The sequence below is a fragment of the Oratosquilla oratoria genome, chromosome 40 (assembly GCF_046742065.1).
Source record: "Oratosquilla oratoria isolate Oo_2021 chromosome 40, ASM4674206v1, whole genome shotgun sequence".
NCBI classification, from domain to species: Eukaryota; Metazoa; Arthropoda; class Malacostraca; order Stomatopoda; family Squillidae; genus Oratosquilla; species Oratosquilla oratoria.
Window position 1 is genome coordinate 29113106 of NC_134816.1, and position 25000 is coordinate 29138105.

Here is a 25000-nt window from a genome sequence, read left to right on the forward strand (position 1 = left end):
TTGTCATGAGGATGCCGGGTTCGAGTCCTGGGCAGTACCACATTTCAATTTCAGCATGCTGGTCTTTGATGGCTTAGAATAAAAGTGCATTGTGGTAGTTAAAATGTATCTCTAATCACTGGGATCCATTCAGTGTTGTACAATAGGCATTCAGTTTGTATTTTTTTCAATCTGTAATATTTGGCTCTATTGTATCTAATCTTATTTGATTAATTCATTCATTGATATACTTATTTCTCTACTTATGTATTTGTTTAATTATGTACTCATTTATTAATCATTCATTGGTTAATTAATTATTCTACTTATTTATTAATCTATTTATTTGTTAATTCATATTTCTATTCAGTTACCTTTATATTGATCTATCATTCATTGATCTATCTATTCATTTATCTATTTATTTATTATCTATTAATTCATTTATCTATTTATTCATCTATTCATTTATCTATTTATTTATTTATCTATTCATTTACTTATCTATTCATCTATCTTTTCATTCTTCATCAATTCATTGATCTATTTATCTATCTATTTATTTATCTCTTAATATATTTATCTATTCATTTATATACTTATTTATGTATTTATCAATTTGTTTACTTTAGGACTGGATGGCAATAGAAGTAGTTGAAACTGAAGGGATTGATAAACATGCCCATGTGTGGGTTGGCGCCCGCAAGATGGACACTGAATGGGTGTGGGACGAGTCAGAAGACGTCATTCAAAGCGGAATACTGTAAGTTGGTCTAACATAATGTATTGTCACTGTCCAGTAATGTCTTTACACATTAGTAATTGCACTAAAAACCCACTATTATTTGGATTTAAGAAAAGAAGGAAGTAACGAATTTCCGTATATTTCGATCACTTACTGTGATCCTCTTCAAGCGGATCTTCTCTTGTCTATGTATTCCGCTTGAAGAGGATCACAGTAAGTGATCGAAATATACGGAAATTCGTTACTTCCTTCTTTTCTTAAATCCAAATAATAGTGGGTTTTTAGTGCATAATGTATTGTAATGTAATGTAATGTAATTCAAATGGAATGTAATGTAATGTAATGTAATTCAAATGGAATGTAATGTAATGTAATTCAAATGTAATGCAATGCTAATGTAATGTAATGTAATGTGTAATGTAATGTAACATAATGCAAATGTATAGTATTGTAATGTAATGTAATATATTTCATTTGGAAGTGGGTAGAAACAACTTTGCCAACCGTGTAGTTAATGAATGGAATAAACTTCCTGCAGAGGCAGTGCAATGTAGTTTAGTTCGAAGCTTTAAGATTCATTTAGATAAATAGCTAAGCAAGATGCCATGTATTTTATATCATTTATTTGTTTATTATTATTTGCTGTTTATTATTTGTTTGATTTTCATTTATTGTTAGTTATATGTCAATTTATTATTATTCACTATTACCTGTTTGTTTATTATTTAACTATAGCTGTGCATTTATTTCTTTATTATTTATTATTATTAATATTATTATGATTTCATTTATTTATTCATTTATCATTATTATATTTTTTCGCATCGACCTAGTTATGGACCAAAAGGTCTCCTGTCGGCATGCTCCGCCTTTGTAATCCTTTACAATGTAATGTAATGTAATGTTGGCAACCACGTCTATTCCATGCTGCAGCCAATGGGAAAACGGTGGTGATGACAAAGCCGACTGCGCTGCGTTCACAGAAAACGGGAAGTTGATCAAGACGGATTGCTTTTCCAAACTCCACTTCGTCTGTCACCGAAACATGAGTAAGTGGTTTGTGGTTGTTTGTACAGTGTAGTTAAACATGGGAACATGAGTAAGTGGTTTGTGGTTGTTTGTAAAGTGTAGTTAAACATGGGAACATGAGTAAGTGGTTTGTGGTTGTTTGTAAAGTGTAGTTAAACATGGGAACTGTCTTTCTCACCATCCCAGCCCATGCAGTGGCAAATAAGAAGCCTTTGGTAGGGCAAAGCCCTGTCAGTTGTCGCAAGCTGCTGGGTAAAACACCGATATACTTATACTCTGGGCTAGAAATTTGTAGATATATGTATACTTACGTCCAAAAGATAATGAATAATTTCAGGGTACTGACTTGCTGTCCGGGTGATATATATATATATATATTATATATATATATATATTATATATATATATATATATATATATATATGTATATATATATATGTATATATATATTTGTATATACACACACACACACACACACACACACACACACACACATATATATATATATATATATATATATATATATATTATATATATATATATATAATTTTACTCCTTAAATGACATGTTTACAAGATGTTTTATCTCAATATATAATCATCGCAAATTACTTATTAGTCTTTGAGAATTTTGAGATTTATTCATGTGTTTCAATGAAAATATTCAACATCCGCGCAGCCCTCTCATTGTCGAGTAAGACAAAATGATACATGTGTAAACTTATGTACGTTTTAGATGTAGAACAAACTGCGCATGCGTGTACGTGTTTTCAATCCAAATATTGGCCGATTATTTTCAAAATTCTACGTTATTTTTCTCTTTTCTCCCCGGGCTTTTCAATATTTGTAGTTAAATTTTCTTTCATCTTTTTCTTCATTCATAAAGAATGACTAAAAAGATTTTGTAAAAAAAAAAAAAAAAAAAAAAAAAAAAAATCAGTCTGTATGCCTCGTCCACCGCCCAATGGATGACTGTTTAGCGTCACGTGATTTTGTCATATTCGTATTTGAAAAAATATACGAGCGCATGTATGATGCGGGGTACCTACTTGTAACCCGTGTAATAGTAAACAGGATAAGAATTACGCTCATGAGTTCCCATCTCTCTGCCTGTGTGTGTGTGTGTGTGTGTGTGTGTGTGTGTGTGTGTGTGTGTGTGTGTGTGTGTGTGTGTGTGTGTGTGTGTGTGTGTGTGTGTGTGTGTTCACCTTGGTCTTTGGATCACGTGTTGGACTCGTGATCGACAGCTATTTCCCTCCCGGAAGAGAGCTCAGAGCTCGTATGACCGATTTATGGGTAATGCTATGACCTTGCACACACACACACACACACACACACAACTCCCCGCCCACGAGAGTTGGAGTAACAACCCGAAGCGCAGCGATACCGAAATAATTTCGGCCCTGGGCAGGATTCGAACCAGGTGCTGACGCACCTCCGTGGTGACAGTCCAGTACTCTATCAACCGCGCCACCGTGTGTGTGTGTGTGTGTGTGTGTGTGTGTGTGTGTGTGTGTGTGTGTGTGTGTGTGTGTGTGTGTGTGTGTGTGTGTGTGTGTGTGTGTGTGTGTGTGTGTGTTCACCTTGGTCTTTGGATCACGTGTTGGACTCGTGATCGACAGCTATTTCCCTCCCGGAAGAGAGCTCAGAGCTCGTATGACCGATTTATGGGTAATGCTATGACCTTGCACACACACACACACACACACACACACAACTCCCCGCCCACGAGAGTCAGAGTAACGACCCGAGGCACAGCGATACCGAAATAATTTCGGCCCTGGGCAGGATTCGAACTGGGTGCTGGGAGCATTTCTGCTTCCCAGTTCAGCGCTCTACCAACTATGCCACCGAGTCGGTGTGTGTGTGTGTGTGTGTGTGTGTGTGTGTGTGTGTGTGTGTGTGTGTGTGTGTGTGTGTGTGTGTGTGTGTGTGTGTGTGTGTGTGTGTGTGTGTGTGTGTTAACCTAATAGTAGTATACAGAAAAGAAATAGTGCTCGTAAATTGGAATGTAAGATACAGATCTTACTTTCCAATTTGTCTTACCAAGCTTCAGATCCATGCATGGTTCCAGTTTACTATATACCTTCATTTCCAGTTACCGTGAGTGTGTGTGTGTGTGTGTGTGTGTGTGTGTGTGTGTGTGTGTGTGTGTGTGTGTGTGTGTGTGTGTGTGTGTGTATGAACACACTGTGTGTGTTACATGTAACTAAGTGTATTTCATTCCTTACAGACATGCCACTGAGATGTGATTTCAACAACGGTTGGGAAGATGTCCAAGAACACTGCTACAAGGTATGTAAAGGATCTTGAGTTCGAGGCTTCCCCTTCAGTCACTTTTTTCTGACTAATAATTAACGATTTTATTCAAGTAATAAGAGAACCCACGTATTATTCTAACTGAAAAAGAGAACTTAGAAAATACATTGTGAATTCAAGTCAAACTAAAACTACAATCTAAACCTCAGAATGGTTTATCTAATTTTTCTTCTTTTCCTCTTTCGTCTTCCTATTCTTCTTCTTCTCCTACTACTCCTTCTCTTCCTCCTCCTCCTCCTCCTTCTTCTTTTCTTCTTCTTCTTCTTCTCCTTCTTCTTCGTTTCTTCTCCTTCTTTTCCTTCTTCTTCTTCTTCTTCTTCTTCTTCTTCTTCTTCTTCTTCTTTTTGGTGGTTCTTGCAGTCCAAATATCACCCCAACGGCTTCAACGACGCCCTGGTCCAGTGCGCTCTGGACGACGCCCACCTTGTGGTCATCGACGACGCTGCCGAGAACCAGTTCATCTTCGACGTGGCGCACAGGGACTACGAAAGCGTCTGGATCGGACTGACAGAAGAGGTGGGTCGGTTAGGTTAGGTTAGGTTAGGTTAGGTTAGGTTAGGTTAGGTTAGGTTAGGTTAGGTTAGGTTAGGTTAGGTTAGGTTAGGTTAGGTTAGGTTAGGTTAGGTTAGGTTAGGTTAGGTTAGGTTAGGTCGGGAGGGAGGGAGGGAGGGAGGGAGGGAGGGAGGGGGGAGGAGGGAGGGGAGAGGAGGGAGGGAGGGAGGGAGGGAGGAAGGGACCTATCAAGGACCTCTTCGGGAAAGGGTTTTGTGGTTCGTCGAAGGCCATTGGCTCTTCTGTCCTTCGAGGCGGTGCCGTGACGTGGAGATAGAGCCTGGGAGGCAGAGGCTTGAGTCAGGCGCTGTGGGGAGGAACAAAGTACTAAACTTTATCGGTACCAATCAAAGGATGATAAGCGAGGTAGTATTTTACTTGTTGCATATCAGGAAGCTTACTCAGTTGAACAGAAACACCCAGAGGCTTCTAGAATGGAAATATATTAAAGTGTCCGCGGTTGCAGTAGTTATTTACGAAAGACGGTGATGAATCATCAAGTTATCAGCTAGACGATGTAGTCAAGATGTCGCATTTTTTTTAGTTTGACATATTTTCTCATAATCAGCCACAGACGCAGTGTCATCCACAAATAACAATTAATCTACTTCTGAATTTTATACAAGCTCACTCATTCCAAGCCTCTGCCAAGCGGTTCCATTTAGCTCTCTCTCTCTCTCTCTCTCTCTCTCTCTCTCCACGCCAAGAACTTCCCACCACTACAAATCCCCCCCCCCCCCATTATCATAAGCTTCCCGACAATCACAAGTCTCTATGAAAGGCCCGCCAGCCTCGACCACCATTGACTTAATATTGCAAGGATTCCCGTTAATGGACATTTGTAGCATTTTGATGTAACATACTTAAGATGATATACTCTTGCGTCGTCCATACGTTGGTGGATATTGTCTTAGATACATAGGCAGTGTATTCAGAGAAACCCGAATATTTTGTAAATACCTGATTTTTTGGTCCCATGGTGCAAAGAATAATAATAAAAAAAAAATAATAATAATAATAATAAAAAAATCCACGCCATTGATGCGCACACTGAACAACCATGGCGTCATCACACAACCCAAGGTCACTAACCCTCACCAATTTCGACGCTTCACCAATACCCTTCTATCTGTTATACAAGGTGTTTGAAAAAGATGGACCCGATTTCAGTGCAGTACATTTCTTGATAGAAATATGGGACAATTACACAAACAGCTACAAATGTTTTAGTGGGCTATCAAGTTTTGTTAACCACTTTATAAATGTCCCACACGTCCTACACCCGCTGTACGAATAATATCACACAGCTCCAGGTCACTAACCCTCACCAACTTCGACGCTTTACCAATACCGTTTTACTTATTCTTATAATGAAAATGATCTTTTTTATTTGGATTATTTAAAGATATATGTGTTCGTTTTAATGTGTGATTTACAGCAGTTTACTTGCCTATTGTACATCTTGAGCATATAATGTTTTGAGCATATCATGTTTCTCACTCATTTTCAATCTGTATTGCAGACACATCCAGGAAATTATACATGGGTGTATCCACAAGATTCGAACTATACCAACTGGAGCCCAGATGCGATCACGTGAGTAGTTCACCTGGCCTCACCTTTGTCACCAGTCTTAGGTTCAAACGCTCAGGTGAATTATAAAGAACGGCATTGAATTTCTGTTCCGAACGCTTTCTACTGCTTGGTCGACAGATAGTGTTGTTTGCATATTTTACCTTTGTTCTGTTCGTAGTCTGAGCTAAGGCAAGAGGACCAAAGCCACATCTTCGCTCTAATTTTGACCCTTAGCTGATTAGAAGAGTACGGTGACAACCGGAATAAAATTTGTTAATCGTGCCAATGGGACGTAATGGTTAATCAGTCGTACATAAATGTCGACAAGAATGACGGTTAATTAACGTCTTGGCAACGAAAGGCGTAATCAGAAATAAACGGATGAAGTAAGAATTAAATATCAAATAAATGAATAAGTGTATAGAAAGACAAATAAAATTTTGACCTGAGCTAAATATTTGACGAAAAAGAAAAGAAAAAGAAAAAGATAAAAGATAATCGAAGAGCCGTAGTAGCGAATAGATCATCAACAAAGCCAAAATGTCGTCTGTACTTCTTGACTTTATTTATTCATTTCTTTCATTATATTGATTAACTTTTCAATTTCTTCATATCTACCTTCATCTTAATTTCATTAATTCAATTTTCATTTCATCTTACTTTTTCTTTTTTCTTCTTTTCTTTTCGTCTCTTAAGAAATCTGGACGGATTCGGAGCTGCGGTGGTCAGCAAATACAACGAGGGCAAGTGGACAGCCGAGAAAATATCCGAGTCCTTAAACTACGTTTGTGAAAAGCCAAGAGGTAACTAGCATACATAACAAGAGGTTGTTTTAACTAAGCATGGTTGTTGTTATGGAGTGTAGTTTACCAGCGTTTCTATTCTAATCAAGATTAGTTTATTTGCTAAATTTAACTACGATTATGTTTGAGGCCTAGATCTCGTTTGAGTTGTTGCTATATGTCAACACACACACACACGCACGCACACACACGCACACACACACACACACACACACACACACACACACACACACACGCACGCACGCACACACACACACACACACACACACACACACACACACGCATACACACGCACACACACACACACACACACACACACACACACACACACACACACACACACACACACACACACACACACACACACACACACACACAGACTCGGTGGCACAGTTGGTAGAGCGCTGGACTGGGAAGTACGATAGTGCTCGCAGTACCCTGTTTGAATCCTGCCCAGGGCCGAAATTATTTCGGTATCGCTGTGCCTCGGGTCGTTACTCTGACTCTCGTGGGCGGGGAACTGGGTGTGTGTGTGTGTGTGTGAAAGGTCATAGCATTACCCATAGATCGGTCATATGAGCTCTGAGCTCTCTTCCGGGAGGGAAATAGCTGTCGATCACGAGTCCAACACGTGATCCAAGACCATGGTGAATCACACAAACATAAACACACACACACACACACACACACACACACACACATTGTGTTGTTGTTGACGTGAGGGTACTTTTATGAACGTGAGCGTGCATTTGACCCTCCCTCCCTCCCTGCTTGCCCTGCCGACCTCAGGTACTTGCGCCACCGGTTGGAAGGAGTTCGAGGGACACTGCTACTACTTCAACACGGAGGCCGTGGACGAGGTGACGTGGGAGACGGCCAACGCTACCTGCAGCAGCGTCGGAGCCTACCTCGTCATCGTCGGCTCGAACTCGGAGAACGCCTTCATCCGGACCACCATGGCTGAGACAGACACGCTCTGGCTCGGGCTTAGAAGTGAGTCCACCTTTTTTTTTTTTTTTTTTTTTTTTTTTACATGTTGTTCAGTCTTTTATTTGATCTATTGATCTTTTTTTATTACATTTTTTGTTGATTTTATATTCTATTTGTATTCTATAAAATTCACTCCCACACATTTCATCCCCACATACTCCACTCCCAGTTACCCCCCTCCCTCTCTTTTATCTTGGCTCCTCCTGGATGACGGGTCATCCCTGGATCTCGCCCACGGCCTTGGGTCAGATGCAATGTAGCAAGACACAGCAAGGCCGCTTCATTTAATCGGCGATCCCCCCCCCCCGTTCCTTCATGCAGAAAAAAGATAAGATAGGAAGAAATTCCTTCGGGCTGCGTCAAAATATCATTCACACATACTCCCTTACCCCCTCCATCCCCCACCCACTCCCTTCTATGCATTACATCATCATCCGTACACAACCATTCTCCACTCACCCCTATCTTCTGTCTTCTCCCGTCCTTCCTCAACAGACATTCGTCTCTTTCCCAATGCCCCTTTTACCCCATCCATCCATCTCATCCTTGGTCGCTCCCTCATATTCACTTCTTCCACCTCTGCTTTCCACACCTCCTTTACTAATCTTTCATCACACACACATATATACATATGTGTTGCATATAGGTACGAGAATATATGTATATATATATTGATATGTACATATAATATATGTATATATATATATATATATATATATATATATATATATATACATATACATACATATGGAGATGAGGTGGCAAAATGAAACGTTAAGGCTAGAGTATGGAGCTTTATTCAGAACCAGACATTTCGACCTCTTGGGCCTTCTTCAGTGGACTGAAAATAGAATAAGAATCAAAGTCCCTCAAAGTCCGTCAACAGATTCTTATTCTGTATTCAGTCCACTGAGGAAGGCCCAAGAGGTCGAAACGTCTGGTTCTGAATATGTCTCCATACTCTAGCCTTAACGTTTCATTTTGCCACCTCACCTCCATACTTGTCTGTCTTTACATACACACAGACACACACACAGACACACACACACACACACACACACACACACACACACACACACACATATATATATATATATATATATATATATATATATATATATATAGGTAGTCACCATCAGTGGATGTGAGGCAGGGGCTGTCCGGAAGGTAAACAGTGGAGATTGTGTGGTTTGTTTACAGGGAGGAGTTTGGTTTCACTTTATCTCTTTGGAAGGTGTAGCCCAGGGGCCCAATATTTCTTTGGTAATGCGCGGCCCACGGGACCGCGGCTTGAGTATAGTGATTCGCCAGGCGCTGAGAGAGAGATGGATACTGAGAGAAGTGATGTTCTTTGTTGAGTCCCGTGACGATCACTTTTTTTTTTCAACTAGGTAAAACATTGTTAGATCAGGAAGAGGGCCACGGCCTAATGGTCGTGTTTAAGGTTGGAAAGGAAGAACAGTGAGTGATGGAACGAAGGGGACGAAATCCCTTGTGCATTTATTGGGAGTAGCTAAGCTAACTGTAGAGTGTATGTTTAACTTCTACATTCAAGTGGCAAAGTAAAGTCTGATGGCTGTTGCTTTTAATGTGCCAGACTACTCTCTGGCCTACAAGTACAAGGCAAGCTCCGTTCAAACCTCGGAGGGGTGCCAGAAACATTTTCTATATACATATTTACAATGTTGCCAAAACATGGATACATAAAAGGTTTTGTCGCTTCGAGTTGAGCGACGGCGATAGGCGCCGGATTGTCTGCGCAGGTGTCTCGTCGGCACCCTGTCTAACCTTCTTTGTTCAAGTAGAGTGCTTGACCCGAGATGCGCTGAGCCTATTGTTCGCTCGGGGCGTCGCCTGGAAGAGTTGGTGAGCTTGGGTCACTCGGACAATGGCTTCTCCCTCGGAAAATCCGCGAAGACATCGGGGCACCCTTTTGTAGCATATGTGTGCGTGCGCGCGCACGCCAGGCATCGAGGGGAGATGACAGACATGCTGAATATCGAAGGTGTTAACATGGTTGCCATAAGGTGGAGTCTAATGTTGAAAGGTCTTGTGTTGGTTATTTTTGGTCTTCTTCGATTTTTTCATGAAATGGCGGGGTTTGACCACTGGCAAACCTGAGGAACTTGTTTTGGAAGCTCTGTAGTTTCTGTAGCTAGATTTTCGATAGTGTTGAGAGGGATGTATGGGCATTCTATCATTGGTCTCACTAAGGCTTTGTATTGGTGTACTTTAACTTCCTCTGACATTGCTTTGAATGCCCTTAGTTTTGCAGCGATGGCTTTTGCTTATTTTAATCTAACGGGTTTCGTCGGTTCGAGGCAGACTGGCCAGCTCGCAGGATTGGTTGTTGTCGTCGGTGCTCTGAACCATAACTCACAATCGCTGTATTAAAGCTGTCTCGATTGAAGTTTTCCTTTGGTACTGGATTTTCTTACATTTCTCCTGGCTAATATAAAGCTTTCTATTCACCTTCCTATGTGTGTGTGTGTATGTGTGTATGTGTGTGTGTATGTGTGTATGTGTGTGTGTGTGTGTGTGTGTGTGTGTGTGTGTGTGTGTGTGTGTGTGTGTGTGTGTGTGTGTGTGTGGGTGGGTGGGTGGGTGGGTGGGTGTGGGTGGGTGTGAGTGTGTGGGTGCACGTGCTTGTACGCACCACTCCCACGATAGCGAAGGCATAAAGATGGATTTTCTTTGTCAGGTGTTCCTCACGACTCGTTCTATTGGGTTGACGGGACCACTCCAACCAACTTCACACTCATGGACAATGACGTCGAACACCAGGCATTAAATTCGGACGATAACAAATGCTCTTACATCTACACATCAGGTATGTTAAGAAGGTTTAAATATTCCTTAGTGTTAATCCTATAATGATATAAAAAACAGGAAATTGGTTTACATTGGCTCGTGTACATGTGCACATGTACGTAAGTACGCGGACCTAAATGCAGTCATAAGAACAAAGAGTAGATTACATAGACAGAGGAGATTTCTTGGTTAGGGATGGCTAAGCTTCATGATGTCATGAAAACGAAGTGAGAAGGATTAAATATCCAATGGATGTGAAGAGAGTTTTCCAGATAAATGGTGTCTTGAAATAGCCTAGAAAGTGATATAGTTCAAGCAGAAACTACATATGGATTTAAATCTAAGTATGACAATGAGAGATGAGTAAAAGCAGCAACGACTACAACAGCACTGTAGGAGAGAGGCCAAACGCAGAGTATGGGATCCAATATATCTGACGTTTCGCCCAGCAGGGCTTCTTCAGAAATAACAATGAGAGACTAAGATGATATATGTCCCTAGCTGTAACCATGCATGGATTTTAAGCCAGATATGATGATTTAAGAATAATAGACAGAGCCTTACGAGAGTTTCTCCTTTCTTGTATACTGCAATTAGATGCGTGTGTGTGTCTGTGTCCGTATTTGTGTCTGTGTCCATGGATCAAAGGCTATAACAAGGGTGATGCAAACAAGGTCATCATAATAAAACAACAGGGCAGGACTCGCAGTAATGTGTATAAACTGGGCAAATTTAGATTTAAGAAGGAAATAGGCAAGAATTGGTTTACTAATAGGGTGGTCGATGAATGGAATAAACTTAGTAACCATGTAGTAAGCGCTGAAACTATCAGTTGTTTTAAAAAACTATTAGACAACTTTATGGATGGGGATGACAGGTGGTGATGGATACGGAGCTGCCTAGTGTAGGCCTTATGGTCTCTTGCAGTCTCCTTTATTCTTATGTTCTTATATATACACTTATGAAACCATTGTACTTCAGAGCACGATCACACAGTCTCCGAATGGATGGCAGCCGACTGCGAGGAAACACGTCACTATGTCTGTGAGGTTGGCATCGATGATCCAATCACCATGATCCCTCCACAAGGTATATTATAGTATATTGTCATACACTCAGCCCTGCAATACCATGAGTATACCACGTTGTATTTCGCTAAGCTTAATCTTAATTAAAAAATCCGAATGCGGTTACAATAAAGAAAAGTATTAGCTTAAGGTGAATAATGTCTAGTTTGACAGTGAAGTAACAGTCTATCATGCAGATACCTTGGATCTAGTTTATCCCTAGATAATAAAGTATTTAGGCATTAAACTAGACCTGAATCTATGAAGGTTGTCATCCTCCTGGAAATGATGTAATTTGGCTTTCATTTTCTGCACCATGCAAAACTCCCACATTGATCTCCTTCTATTCTTCTGCCTTCACATGAACCCATGCAGTCCTTTATATGTATATTTCATTGACAAGAAGAGGAAAACACCTAAGTCCGATGGTTCAGATAGTTTGTTCTTTGTCATTGCATTCGGTCTCAGGGTCCAGTGATCAGGTGGAGAGAACCGTCCGTGGTTTTGTCTAGAATTTTTTACCGACCGAGATGTCATGACAACGGAATGTGAGAGATCCAGTCAAGGATCTTCTTAGAACCGAGTCTTCCCTGTTTCAGAAGCCCTGCTCCATGACCTCTTCTGTGTGTCTTCATCCTCGTCCTCTTCTTTCCAGACGGTTACTACTGCCCTGAGGATTGGTCTGAGTATAGAGGACACTGCTACAGATTCGGATCTGACGAAGAGTCCTGGACGACCGCGAGATCGAAGTGCCAGAATTGGGGAGGAGACCTCGCCTCCATCACAACGTGGCAGGAACAGGATTTCATCCACCGTACGTAACTGAGAGGTTCCTCTAATGCTGAAGTAGAATTATATCGAAAAATTCTTTATTGTGGAACTAACTATAGCAAAGCATGGCTGACTGGTGCTAGATCCATATAATTTCTGTCATATTTTTCAATATGTGACATTGCAAGGTCTATGGGGTTGATCATATTTTTCTCTAAAATGCGGCGTTGCCACATAGGGAGACGTCGAACCAATATTACCATTTCTCATGAAAAATATCTCAGACAATATATATTTTATATATTTTATCGCATTTCCTCTCATTGGTAAAAATAATGCTTCTGTATTTGTTATTGTAAGCGGAATGGGACAACTTGTCACTCTATTTTCAACCAACAACTTCCCATAAGAATCATACAATTCTATCAATCCTCAACACTTAGTATTGCATCAGTTTATGTTTAGCAAAGCACTTACTCAGGTGATGTTTAGGCAGTGAGTGTTCTTTAAGAAAGCTGTGTATTTGTGCTATATGCATCAACAGATGTAAATTAAGACATGAAATCTATCGATCTTCGACAGTCAAGTATTACATTATTTGAAGCTTTTAGTCAGATATGAACTAAGACATGAAGAACAACTAACTGGCTTCGTATAAGACCTTCTTGTGGTCAAGTTAATGACACTTATCCAAGGATCATCGTCTTGTCATTCCAGTGGGGACCGTTGATGACAGTTGGATTGGCTTGAATGATCGCGAAAATGAAGATCACTATGCCTGGAGTGACGGCACAAAGGTGACCTTCTACAACTGGAATTATGGTATGTCACTTTCTATCGCTGCAATACATATACATGTACACATATACATATACATATACATATACATATACATATACATATACATATACATAGACATAGACATATACATATACATATACATATACATATACATATGCACATATACATATACATATACATATGCACATATACATATACATATACATATACATACACACACACACACACACACACACACACACACACACACACACACACACACACAAACAAAAATATATATATATATATATATATATATATATATATATATATATATATATATATATATATATACATATACACATATAACCTACGTATACATAGATACATATACATATACATATACATATACATATACATATACATATGCACATATACATATACATATACATATGCACATATACATATACATATACATATACATATACATATACATATACATATATATATATATTCATATGGATATATAGATATACATATATAATGATAATAACTATTGCTTCAATTTTTACTGACGAAGAACCCACAACCTCGTAGTAACTTCAAGCGGTTCTTGCACCTTCCTAGTAGATCTTTCTGTGTAAAAATGATTTGACTGTTGTCTGTGTTCTATTATAGTGAAAGACCATTTTCCCTGCTGACTTGTAATAGCAGTAGGACTAGTAGTAGGAGGGAGAGGAGGAGGAGGAGGAGGAAGAGGAAATGAGGAGGAGGAGAAGGAGGAGCAGTAGGAGGAGGAGAAAGAGGAGCAGGAGGAGGAGGAGGAGGAGGAGGAGAAGAAGGAGGAGGAAGAGGAAGAGAAGGTGTAAGAGGAGGACGAAGAGGAAGAAGAGGAGAAATTGGACGAGGAAAGCGATCTCCGTGTGTCAGGTCTTTTTATTTGAAAAAAAAAAAAAAAATTGTAAACAAAGTTCTTCCTGTTGTTCACGCAAGGCGAGCCTTCTGGGTCGAAGGAAAATTGTGTGGAACTGAAATATTCGAATGGCAAATGGAACGACTTGACTTGTAGCTTCAAGAAGGCGTATATTTGCAAGAGACACGCTTCGGCAACATCCCTAGTCCCCGCCACGCCGTCTCCAACTCCACCTGGGAGCAGTGAGTACTAAGCATTAATTATCTACGTGCTGATATAGGTTTATGTCCGTGTAGGATTCGGGCTTGAATGATATTTCATATATACATACGCACGCACGCACGCGCGCACACACACACACACACACATACGGTGTGTGGTGTGTGAGTGGTCTCAGACCTACCCAGAGATCGGCAAATAATGAGCTCTGAGCTCACTGCTGTAGGGTGGTGTCTGTCTGTCTCGACAGAGACTGCAGCAGATCCGAGGTGAATACATATGGAATTAAAGTGAAATATTAATGTGGTTGAAAAAGATTAATATATATATATATATATATATATATATATTTATATACATATTATATATATATATATATATATATATGTGTGTGTGTGTGTGTGTGTGTGTGTGTGTGTGTGTGTGTGTGTGTGTGTGTGTGTGTGTGTGTGTACACACAAATGGAAAATATCGCACAAGTTGAGGCAGGTGGATTAAGAAGCTAAATGCGAACAAACTCGGACCTAGATCCATATCCTCTTCATCCACTCTCCTCAACATTATGTGTATATGTATATGTACATACATCGCACCGATCCTATCCATTTACAAATTCAGAGAACTGTGGCTGGAACTGGATTGAAAACTCAATAACTGGCGAGTGCTACCGGCTTTATACAGACCAGCAACTCTCCTTCCAAGACGCCAACGATCTTTGTAAAGGTCTGGATTATCACAGTGAGTTCCCTTCGACCCTGGTCACGATCAACACCGCCGAGGAAGCTCTATTCATTCAAAGTAAGTTTATGTCCCGAGAGTTGGTCTATCAGTCACAAGGGGTGAATGGGGTATCACACTGGGCTATTTTTCCTCCAACATTCTACCTCCAACCTCTATCTGAATAACTAGAATATGACTTCACTTACAGAAACCTAGACTTCTCTAAGAACATGAAAATAGTGTGTCTAACGTTAGCATAGGTTTGCAATCTCTCAGTTCGTCATTCAGCTTTGCTATATATGACAGAAAGATGATTAGATATTTGGTGATTTGGAAAATATAACAACCGAAGTCAGTTTTACTCGATCGATCTCTCAACTGTCGGAGCTGGTGAAGTCCGTGGAAGCCCAGTGTGATAACCCTTAACGGGGATAACCAAAGCCCAATGTACGATGGTTGTATATTATTTATCAGGAGGTGCAGCCCTGAGGGGATGGCACTCGGTCTCCGGTCTGTGCCCAAGATCTCTCTATATCAATTTTTTTTTTTTTTTTTTTTTGACAATCCAAAGTCTTCCCTAACGTCTTCTATAATCCTTCCCAACGACCCTATAGTCTCCCTTATGACCTCTATAGTCTTCCCTAACGATCACTATAGTCTTTCCTTGACGATGTCTCTAGTCTTTCCTAACGACCCTTATAGTCTTCCCTAACGACTTCTATAATCCTCCCCAACGACCCCTATAGTCTCCCTTAGGACCTTATAGTCTTCCCTAACGACTTCTATAGTCTTTCTTGACGATGTCTCTAGTCTTTCCTAACGACCCCTATAGTTTTTCCTAACGACATCTATAGTCTTTCCTAACTAATTCTACAGTCTTTCCTGACGACTTCCATAGTCTTTCCTGACGACTTCCGTAGCCTTTCCTTACGACTTCCATGGTCTTTTCTTACGACTTCCATAGTCTTCCCTAACGACTTCTATAGTCTTTCCTGACGACTTCTATAGTCTTTCCTGACGACCTTCATAGTCTTCCATAACGACTTCTACAGTCTTTCCTGACGACTTCCATAGTATTTCCTTACGACTTCTATAGTCTTCCCCGATGACTTCTATAGTCTTTCCTAACGATTTCTATAGTCTTTCCTAACGACTTCCATAGTCTTTCCTAACGATTTTTATAGCCTTTTCTAACGACTTCCATGGTCTTCCCTAACGATCTCTGTAGTCTTTCCTAACGACTTCTATAGTCTTTCCTGATGACTTCCATAGTCTTTCCTGACGACTTCCATTGTCTTTCCTGGCGACTTCTATAGTTTTTCCTAACGACTTCTATAGTCTTCCCTAACTACTTTTACAGTTTTTCCTGACGACTTCAATTGTATTTCCTGACGATTCACTAGTCTTCCCTAACTACTTCTACAGTCTTTCCTGACGAATTCTATAGTCTTTCCTAACGACTTTTATAGTCTTCCCTAACTACTTCTACAGTTATTCCTGACGACTTCCATAGCTAGTATTTCCCGACGATTTCTATAGTCTTCCCTAACTATATCTACAGTCTTTCCTGTCGACTTCTATAGTCTTCCCTGACGACCTTCATAGTCTTTCCTGATGACTTCTACAGTCATTCCTGACGACTTCCATAGTCTTTCCTGACGACTTCTATAGTCTTTCCTGACGACCTTCATAGTCTTCCGTAACGACTTCTACAGTCTTTCCTGATGACTTCTACAGTCTTTCATGACGACTTCTATAGTCTTTCCTAACGACTTTCATAGTCTTTCGTAACGATGTCTATAGTCTTTCCTAACGACTTCCATGGTCTTTCCGAACGACTTCTATAGTCTTTCCTGACGACTTCTATAGCCTTTTCTGACGACTTCCATAGTCTTTCCTGACGACTTCCATAGTCTTTTCTGACGACTTTCATAGTCTTTCGTGACGACTTCCATAGTCTTTCCTAACGACTTCCATAGTCTTTCCTAACGACTTTTATAGTCTTCCCTAACTACTTCTACAGTCTTTCCTGACGACTTCTATAGTCTTTCCTGACGACTTCCATAGTCTTTCCTAACGACTTTCACAGTCTTACCTGACGACTTCTATAGTATTTCCCAACGATTCCTACTGTCTTTCCTGACTGTTTCTATAGTCTTTCCTATCGACCCCTGTAGTCTCCCTTCACGACCTCTATAGTCTTCCCTTACGACCACTATAGTCTTTCCTAACGACCCCTATAGTCCCCGTAGTCTCCCTTGACGATTTTTCTAGTCTTTCCTAAAGACTTCTATAGTCTTTACGACTTCCAAAGTCTTTCCTACCGACTTCTACAGTCTTCCCTAACTATTTCTATAGTCTTAACGGCTTCTATAGACTTTCTTGACGACCCTTATAGTCTTTCCTGATGACCCCTGTAGTCTCGTTTGACGATCTCTATAGTCTTTCGTAACGATCATGCCTTAACGACTTAACGACTTCTAGTCTTCCCTAACAACTTCTATAGCCTTCTCTAACGACCCCTGTAGTCTTCCCTAACGACTTCTATAGTCTTCTCTAATGATCCCTGTAGCATCCCCTGTATTTCCTAACGACCCCTGTAGTCTCCCCTAACGACTAATATAGTCTTCCCGAACGACTTCTATAGTCTTCCCATACGACCCCTGTAGTCTCCATTCACGAGTTCTATAGTCTTCCCTAACGACTTCTATAGTCATTCCTAACGACCCCTGTAGTCTCCCTTAACGAGATCTATAGTCTTCCCTAACGACTTCTATAGTTATTCCTAACGACCCCTGTAGTCTCCCCTAACGACTAATATAGTCTTCCCGAACGACTTCTATAGTCTTCCCATACGACCCCTGTAGTCTCCATTCACGAGTTCTATAGTCTTCCCTAACGACTTCTATAGTCATTCCCAACGACCCCTGTAGTCTCCATTCACGAGTTCTATAGTCTTCCCTAATGATCTCTATAGTCATTCCTAACGACCCCTGTAGTCTCCCTAAACGAGTTCTATAGTCTTCCCTAACGACTTCTATAGTCATTCCTAACGACCCCTGTAGTCTCCCTTAACGAGATCTATAGTCTTCCCTAACGACTTCTATAGTCATTCCTAACGACCCCTGTAGTCTCCCTTAACGAGATCTATAGTCTTCCCTAACGACTTCTATAGTTATTCCTAACGACCCCTGTAGTCTCCCCTAACGACTAATATAGTCTTCCCGAACGACTTCTATAGTCTTCCCATACGACCCCTGTAGTCTCCATTCACGAGTTCTATAGTCTTCCCTAATGATCTCTATAGTCATTCCTAACGACCCCTGTAGTCTCCCCTAACGACTAATATAGTCTTCCCGAACGACTTCTATAGTCTTCCCATACGACCCCTGTAGTCTCCATTCACGAGATCTATAGTCTTCCCTAATGACTTCTATAGTCATTCCTGACGACCCCTGTAGTCTCCCTAAACGTGTTCTATAGTCTTCCCTAACGACTTCTATAGAAATTCCTAACGACCCCTGTAGTCTCCCCTAACGACTAATATAGTCTTCCCGAACGACTTCTATAGTCTTCCCATACGACACCTGTAGTCTCCATTCACGAGTTCTATAGTCTTCCCTAACGACTTCTATAGCCATTCCTAACGACCCCTGTAGTCTCCCTTCACGAGTTCTATAGTCTTCCCTAATGATCTCTATAGTCATTCCTAACGACCCCTGTAGTCTCCCTAAACGAGTTCTATAGTCTTCCCTAACGACTTCTGTAGTTATTCTTAACGACCCCTGTAGTCTCCCTTAACGAGATCTATAGTCTTCCCTAACGACTTCTGTAGTTATTCCTAACGACCCCTGTAGTCTCCCTAAACGGGTTTTATAGTCTTCCCTAACGACCTCTATAGCCATTCCTAGTGACCCCTGTAGTCTCCCCTAACGACTAATATAGTCTTCCCGAACGACTTCTATAGTCTTCCCATACGACCCCTGTAGTCTCCATTCACGAGTTCTATAGTCTTCCCTAACGAATTCTATAGTAATTCCAAACGACCCCTGTAGTCTCCCCTAACGACTAATATAGTCTTCCCGAACGACTTCTATAGTCTTCCCATACGACCCCTGCAGTCTCCATTCACGAGTTCTAGTCTTCCCTAACGACTTCTATAGTTATTCCTAACGACCCCTGTAGTCTCCCCTAACGACTAATATAGTCTTCCCGAACGACTTCTATAGTCTTCCCATACGACCCCTGTAGTCTCCATTCACGAGTTCTATAGTCTTCCCTCACGACTTCTATTGTCATTCCTAGCGACCCCTGTAGTCTCCATTCACGAGTTCTATAGTCTTCCCTAATGATCTCTATAGTCATTCCTAACGACCCCTGTAGTCTCCCAAAACGAGTTCTATAATCTTCCCTAACGACTTCTGTAGTTATTCTTAACGACCCCTGTAGTCTCCCTTAACGAGATCTATAGTCTTCCCTAACGACTTCTATAGTCATTCCTAACGACCCCTGTAGTCTCCCTTAACGAGTTCTATAGTCTTCCCTAACGACTTCTATAGTCATTCCTGACGACCCCTGTAGTCTCCCTAAACGGATTCTATAGTCTTCCCTAACGACTTCTATAGCCATTCCTAACGACCCCTGTAGTCTCCCTTCACGAGTTCTATAGTCTTCCCTAATGATCTCTATAGTCATTCCTAACGACCCCTGTAGTCTCCCCTAACGACTAATTTAGTCTTCCCGAACGACTTCTATAGTCTTCCCATACGACCCCTGTAGTCTCCATTCACGAGTTCTATAGTCTTCCCTAACGACTTCTATAGTCATTCCTAACGACCCCTGTAGTCTTCCCTAACGACTAATATAGTCTTCCCTATCGACTTCTATAGTCTTCCCATACGACCCCTGTAGTCTCCCTTAACGAGATCTATAGTCTTCCCTAACGACTTCTATAGTCATTCCTAACGACCCCTGTAGTCTCCCTTAACGAGATCTATAGTCTTCCCTAACGACTTCTATAGCCATTCCTAGTGACCCCTGTAGTCTCCCCTAACGACTAATATAGTCTTCCCGAACGATTTCTATAGTCTTCCCATACGACACCTGTAGTCTCCATTCACGAGTTCTATAGTCTTCCCTAACGACTTCTATAGCCATTCCTAACGACCCCTGTAGTCTCCCTTCACGAGTTCTATAGTCTTCCCTAATGATCTCTATAGTCATTCCTAACGACCCCTGTAGTCTCCCTAAACGAGTTCTATAGTCTTCCCTAACGACTTCTGTAGTTATTCTTAACGACCCCTGTAGTCTCCCTTAACGAGATCTATAGTCTTCCCTAACGACTTCTATAGTCATTCCTAACGACCCCTGTAGTCTCCCTAAACGGGTTCTATAGTCTTCCCTAACGACTTCTATAGCCATTCCTAGTGACCCCTGTAGTCTCCCCTAACGACTAATATAGTCTTCCCGAACGACTTCTATAGTCTTCCCATACGACCCCTGTAGTCTCCATTCACGAGTTCTATAGTCTTCCCTAACGACTTCTATAGTCATTCCTAACGACCCCTGTAGTCTCCCCTAACGACTAATATAGTCTTCCCGAACGACTTCTATAGTCTTCCCATACGACCCCTGTAGTCTCCATTCACGAGTTCTATAGTCTTCCCTAACGACTTCTATAGTCATTCCTAACGACCCCTGTAGTCTCCCTTAACGAGTTCTATAGTCTTCCCTAACGACTTCTATAGTCTTCCCATACGATCCCTGTAGTCTCCATTCACGAGTTCTATAGTCTTCCCTAACGACTTCTATAGTCATTCCTAGCGACCCCTGTAGTCTCCCTTAACGAGTTCTATAGTCTTTCCTAATGATCTCTATAGTCATTCCTAACGACCCCGTAGTCTCCCTTAACGAGATCTATAGTCTTCCCTAATGACTTCTATAGTCATTCCTGACGACCCCTGTAGTCTCCCTAAACGGATTCTATAGTCTTCCCTAACGACTTCTATAGTCATTCCTAACGACCCCTGTAGTCTCCCTAAACGGATTCTATATTCTTCCTTAACGACTTCTATAGTGATTCCTGACGACCCCTGTAGTCTCCCTAAACGTATTCTATAGTCTTCCCTAACGACTTCTATAGACATTCCTAACGACCCCTGTAGTCTCCCTTCACGAGTTCTATAGTCTTCCCTAATGATCTCTATAGTCATTCCTAACGACCCCTGTAGTCTCCCCTAACGACTAATATAGTCTTCCCGAACGACTTCTATAGTCTTCCCATACGACCCCTGTAGTCTCCATTCACGAGTTCTATAGTCTTCCCTAACGACTTCTATAGTCATTCCTAACGACCCCTGTAGTCTCCCCTAACGACTAATATAGTCTTCCCGAACGACTTCTATAGTCTTCCCATACGACCCCTGTAGTCTCCATTCACGAGTTCTTCTAGTCTTCCCTAACGACTTCTATAGTTATTCCTAACGACCCCTGTAGTCTCCCCTAACGACTAATATAGTCTTCCCGAACGACTTCTATAGTCTTCCCATACGACCCCTGTAGTCTCCATTCACGAGTTCTATAGTCTTCCCTAACGACTTCTATATAAATTCATAACGAAACCTGTAGTCTCCCTTAACGAGTTCTATAGTCTTCCCTAATGATCTCTATAGTCATTCCTAACGACCCCTGTAGTCTCCCTAAACGAGTTCTATAGTCTTCCCTAACGACTTCTGTAGTTATTCCTAACGACCCCTGTAGTCTCCCTAAACGGGTTTTATAGTCTTCCCTAACGACCTCTATAGTCTTCCCATACGACCCCTGCAGTCTCCCTAAACGGGTTTTATAGTCTTCCCTAACGACTTCTATAGTCATTCCTAACGACCCCTGTAGTCTCCCTAAACGGGTTCTATAGTCTTCCCTCACGACTTCTATTGTCATTCCTAGCGACCCCTGTAGTCTCCCTTCACGAGTTCTATAGTCTTCCCTAATGATCTCTATAGCCATTCCTAACGACCCCTGTAGTCTCCCTAAACGGGTTCTATAGTCTGCCCTAACGACTTCTATAGTCTTCCCATACGACCCCTGTAGTCTCCATTCACGAGTTCTATAGTCTTCCCTAACGACTTTTATAGTCATTCCTAACGACCCCTGCAGTCTCCCTTCACGAGTTCTATAGTCTTCCCTAATGATCTCTATAGTCATTCCTAACGACCCCTGTAGTCTCCCTAAACGGGTTCTATAGTCTGCCCTGACAACTTCTGTAGTCATTCCTAACGACCCCTGTAGTCTCCCTTCACGAGTTCTATAGTCTTCCCTAACGACTTCTATAGTCATTCCTAACGACCCCTGTAGTCTCTCTAAACGGGTTCTATAGTCTTCCCTAACGACTTCTATAGTCATTCCTAACGACCCCTGTAGTCTCCCTAAACGGATTCTATAGTCTTCCCTAACGACTTCTATAGCCATTCCTAACGACCCCTGTAGTCTCCCTAAACGGGTTCTATAGTCTGCCCTAACAACTTCTATAGTCATTCCTAACGACCCCTGTAGTCTCCCTTAACGAGTTCTATAGTCTTCCCTAACGACTTCTATAGTCATTCCTAACGACCCCTGTAGTCTCCCTAAACGGGTTTTATAGTCTTCCCTAACGACTTCTATTGTCATTCATAACGATCCCTGTAGTTTCCCTAAACGGGTTCTATAGTCTTCTTTAACGACCTTTATAGCCATTCCCGACTGCAATATAATATAATCTATTACAGCAACAAATGTATCAAAGTGGGGAGACAATGTTGGGGGGGGGAGTTCCAGGGAGGGGGTGGGAGGTGGGGGGGTATGGGGGAAATCGTATGTCAGACCCAATTCTCCAATACCTAATGAGACTAGTAGAGACTTCTTGCTTTGAAAAAAAAAAAAAAAAAGTTTGATGCTTTTCAATTACTGCACGTGACGTGGTGGCAAATCAGGAATTCATGTGTATTTGCGATAAAAATTTGTGCATTCATATATTCATTTATTTGGAAGTGTATAGTAATGATTGCCGGACGCATCAAAGGTTGAGATAGTAATAATATGTTCTGTATATTTTTTTTCATAATGTTAGTGGTAAAGTAAATAATGGAAATAGAAATACGAACATCTCTTCTTATCATCAAGTTAAACAGATAGATAAAAATAGATAAGGTTTTTATGTATAAGTGAATGTTGTGTGTGTGTGTGTGTGTGTGTGTGTGTGTGTGTGTGTGTGTGTGTGTGTGTGTGTGTGTGTGTGTGTGTGTGTGTGTGTGTGTGTGTGTGTGTGTGTGTGTGTGTGTGTGTGTGTGTGTGCGCGTGCCTTTATGTACCTTATTTCATTTTTCGTACCAACGTTAACACTTTTCACATAATTCCTCACTTTCTTAGAGTTTCTTATTCATTTATTTATTTATCTATTTATTTATTTATTTATTTATTTATTTGTATATTTATTTCAGCCCACCTCACCTCTCAGCACATAAGCAATCCTACGCTCTGGATTGGCCTTCAGAATGATAAGAGCGGTGGTATGCGGTGGGTGGATGGAAGTCCCGCTCTATACGAGAACTGGAAGAGTAACGAACCCAACGAATACTACAGAGAAAACTGCATTGGTACGTAACCCAACCACCCTGAAGTCGCTGCAACTCTTGGTCGAGTTCCGAGTCGCTGACTTGGTCGAGTTCCGAGTCGCTGACTTGGTCGAGTTCCGAGTCGCTGACTTGGTCGAGTTCCGAGTCGCTGACTTGGTCGAGTTCCGAGTCGCTGACTTGGTCGAGTTCCGAGTCGCTGACTTGGTCGAGTTCCGAGTCGCTGACTTGGTCGAGTTCCGAGTCGCTGACTTGGTCGAGTTCCGAGTCGCTGACTTGGTCGAGTTCCGAGTTGCTGACTTTGTCGAGTTCCGAGTCGCTGACTTGGTCGAGTTCCGAGTCGCTGACTTGGTCGAGTTCCGAGTCGCTGACTTGGTCGAGTTCCGAGTCGCTGACTTGGTCGAGTTCCGAGTCGCTGACTTGGTCGAGTTCCGAGTCGCTGACTTGGTCGAGTTCCGAGTCGCTGACTTGGTCGAGTTCCGAGTCGCTGACTTGGTTGAGTTCCGAGTCGCTGACTTGGTCGAGTTTCGAGTCGCTGACAGGACATAAACTCCTTCATTGTCTTCTGTTCTACTTTGAGAGACATTTTGTGTAACTGTTTCAGAGCGATTTACTTTTTCTTCGTCCTTCTCTTCTTCTACCTCCTTTTCTTCTTCCTCCTCTATCACGTCCTCTTCCCACTTCCTCTCCCTCTTCTACCTCTTCATCTTTCTCATTTTCCTCTTTTTCCTACTCCTCTTCCTCTTCTTTCTCTTCCTCTTCTTCCTCTTCCTCCTCTTCCTCTTCCTCTCCTTTCTCTTCCTTTTCAGCTTCCTCCTCGTCCTCTTCCTCTTCCTTTTCCTCCTCCTCTTCCTATTCAACCTCCTCCTCCTCTTCTTACCTCGTTAGTTCTGTTCACAAGGATCAACAGTGCTCCTTGTTCTCCGCTCTCGATTCAAACCCATGACATTCTTTCAAGCAAATTGAAATTCTGATGTTCCTAATGAGGACCTCATTCCGAATAACGCATAATTATTTCCTTAGTTCATCAAATATGTTTCTTCATTAAGAAGATGGTATTCTAGTCTCAACTCCAATACAGTTTTATTTCTATGAAAGCGTCCTACCGCTTATGCACTGTAC

General features: G+C 41.4%; 1 protein-coding gene across 3 annotated transcripts in view; it reads left to right on the top strand.

Annotated features, from left to right (window-relative positions):
• Positions 1 to 25000, top strand: part of LOC143020737 (macrophage mannose receptor 1-like) — a 71901-nt gene that overhangs the window by 5396 nt on the left and 41505 nt on the right. For all 3 annotated transcript variants that reach the window (XM_076177449.1, XM_076177452.1, XM_076177450.1), the window contains exons 4-17: positions 612 to 742; positions 1658 to 1773; positions 3986 to 4047; positions 4432 to 4587; positions 6146 to 6219; positions 6895 to 7001; positions 7791 to 7994; positions 10693 to 10821; positions 11784 to 11891; positions 12525 to 12683; positions 13358 to 13462; positions 14414 to 14575; positions 15171 to 15350; positions 23747 to 23902. In XM_076177449.1, the coding sequence (XP_076033564.1) occupies positions 612 to 742; positions 1658 to 1773; positions 3986 to 4047; positions 4432 to 4587; positions 6146 to 6219; positions 6895 to 7001; positions 7791 to 7994; positions 10693 to 10821; positions 11784 to 11891; positions 12525 to 12683; positions 13358 to 13462; positions 14414 to 14575; positions 15171 to 15350; positions 23747 to 23902 (1849 nt within the window). The remainder of the gene's footprint in view (positions 1 to 611; positions 743 to 1657; positions 1774 to 3985; positions 4048 to 4431; positions 4588 to 6145; positions 6220 to 6894; positions 7002 to 7790; positions 7995 to 10692; positions 10822 to 11783; positions 11892 to 12524; positions 12684 to 13357; positions 13463 to 14413; positions 14576 to 15170; positions 15351 to 23746; positions 23903 to 25000) is intronic.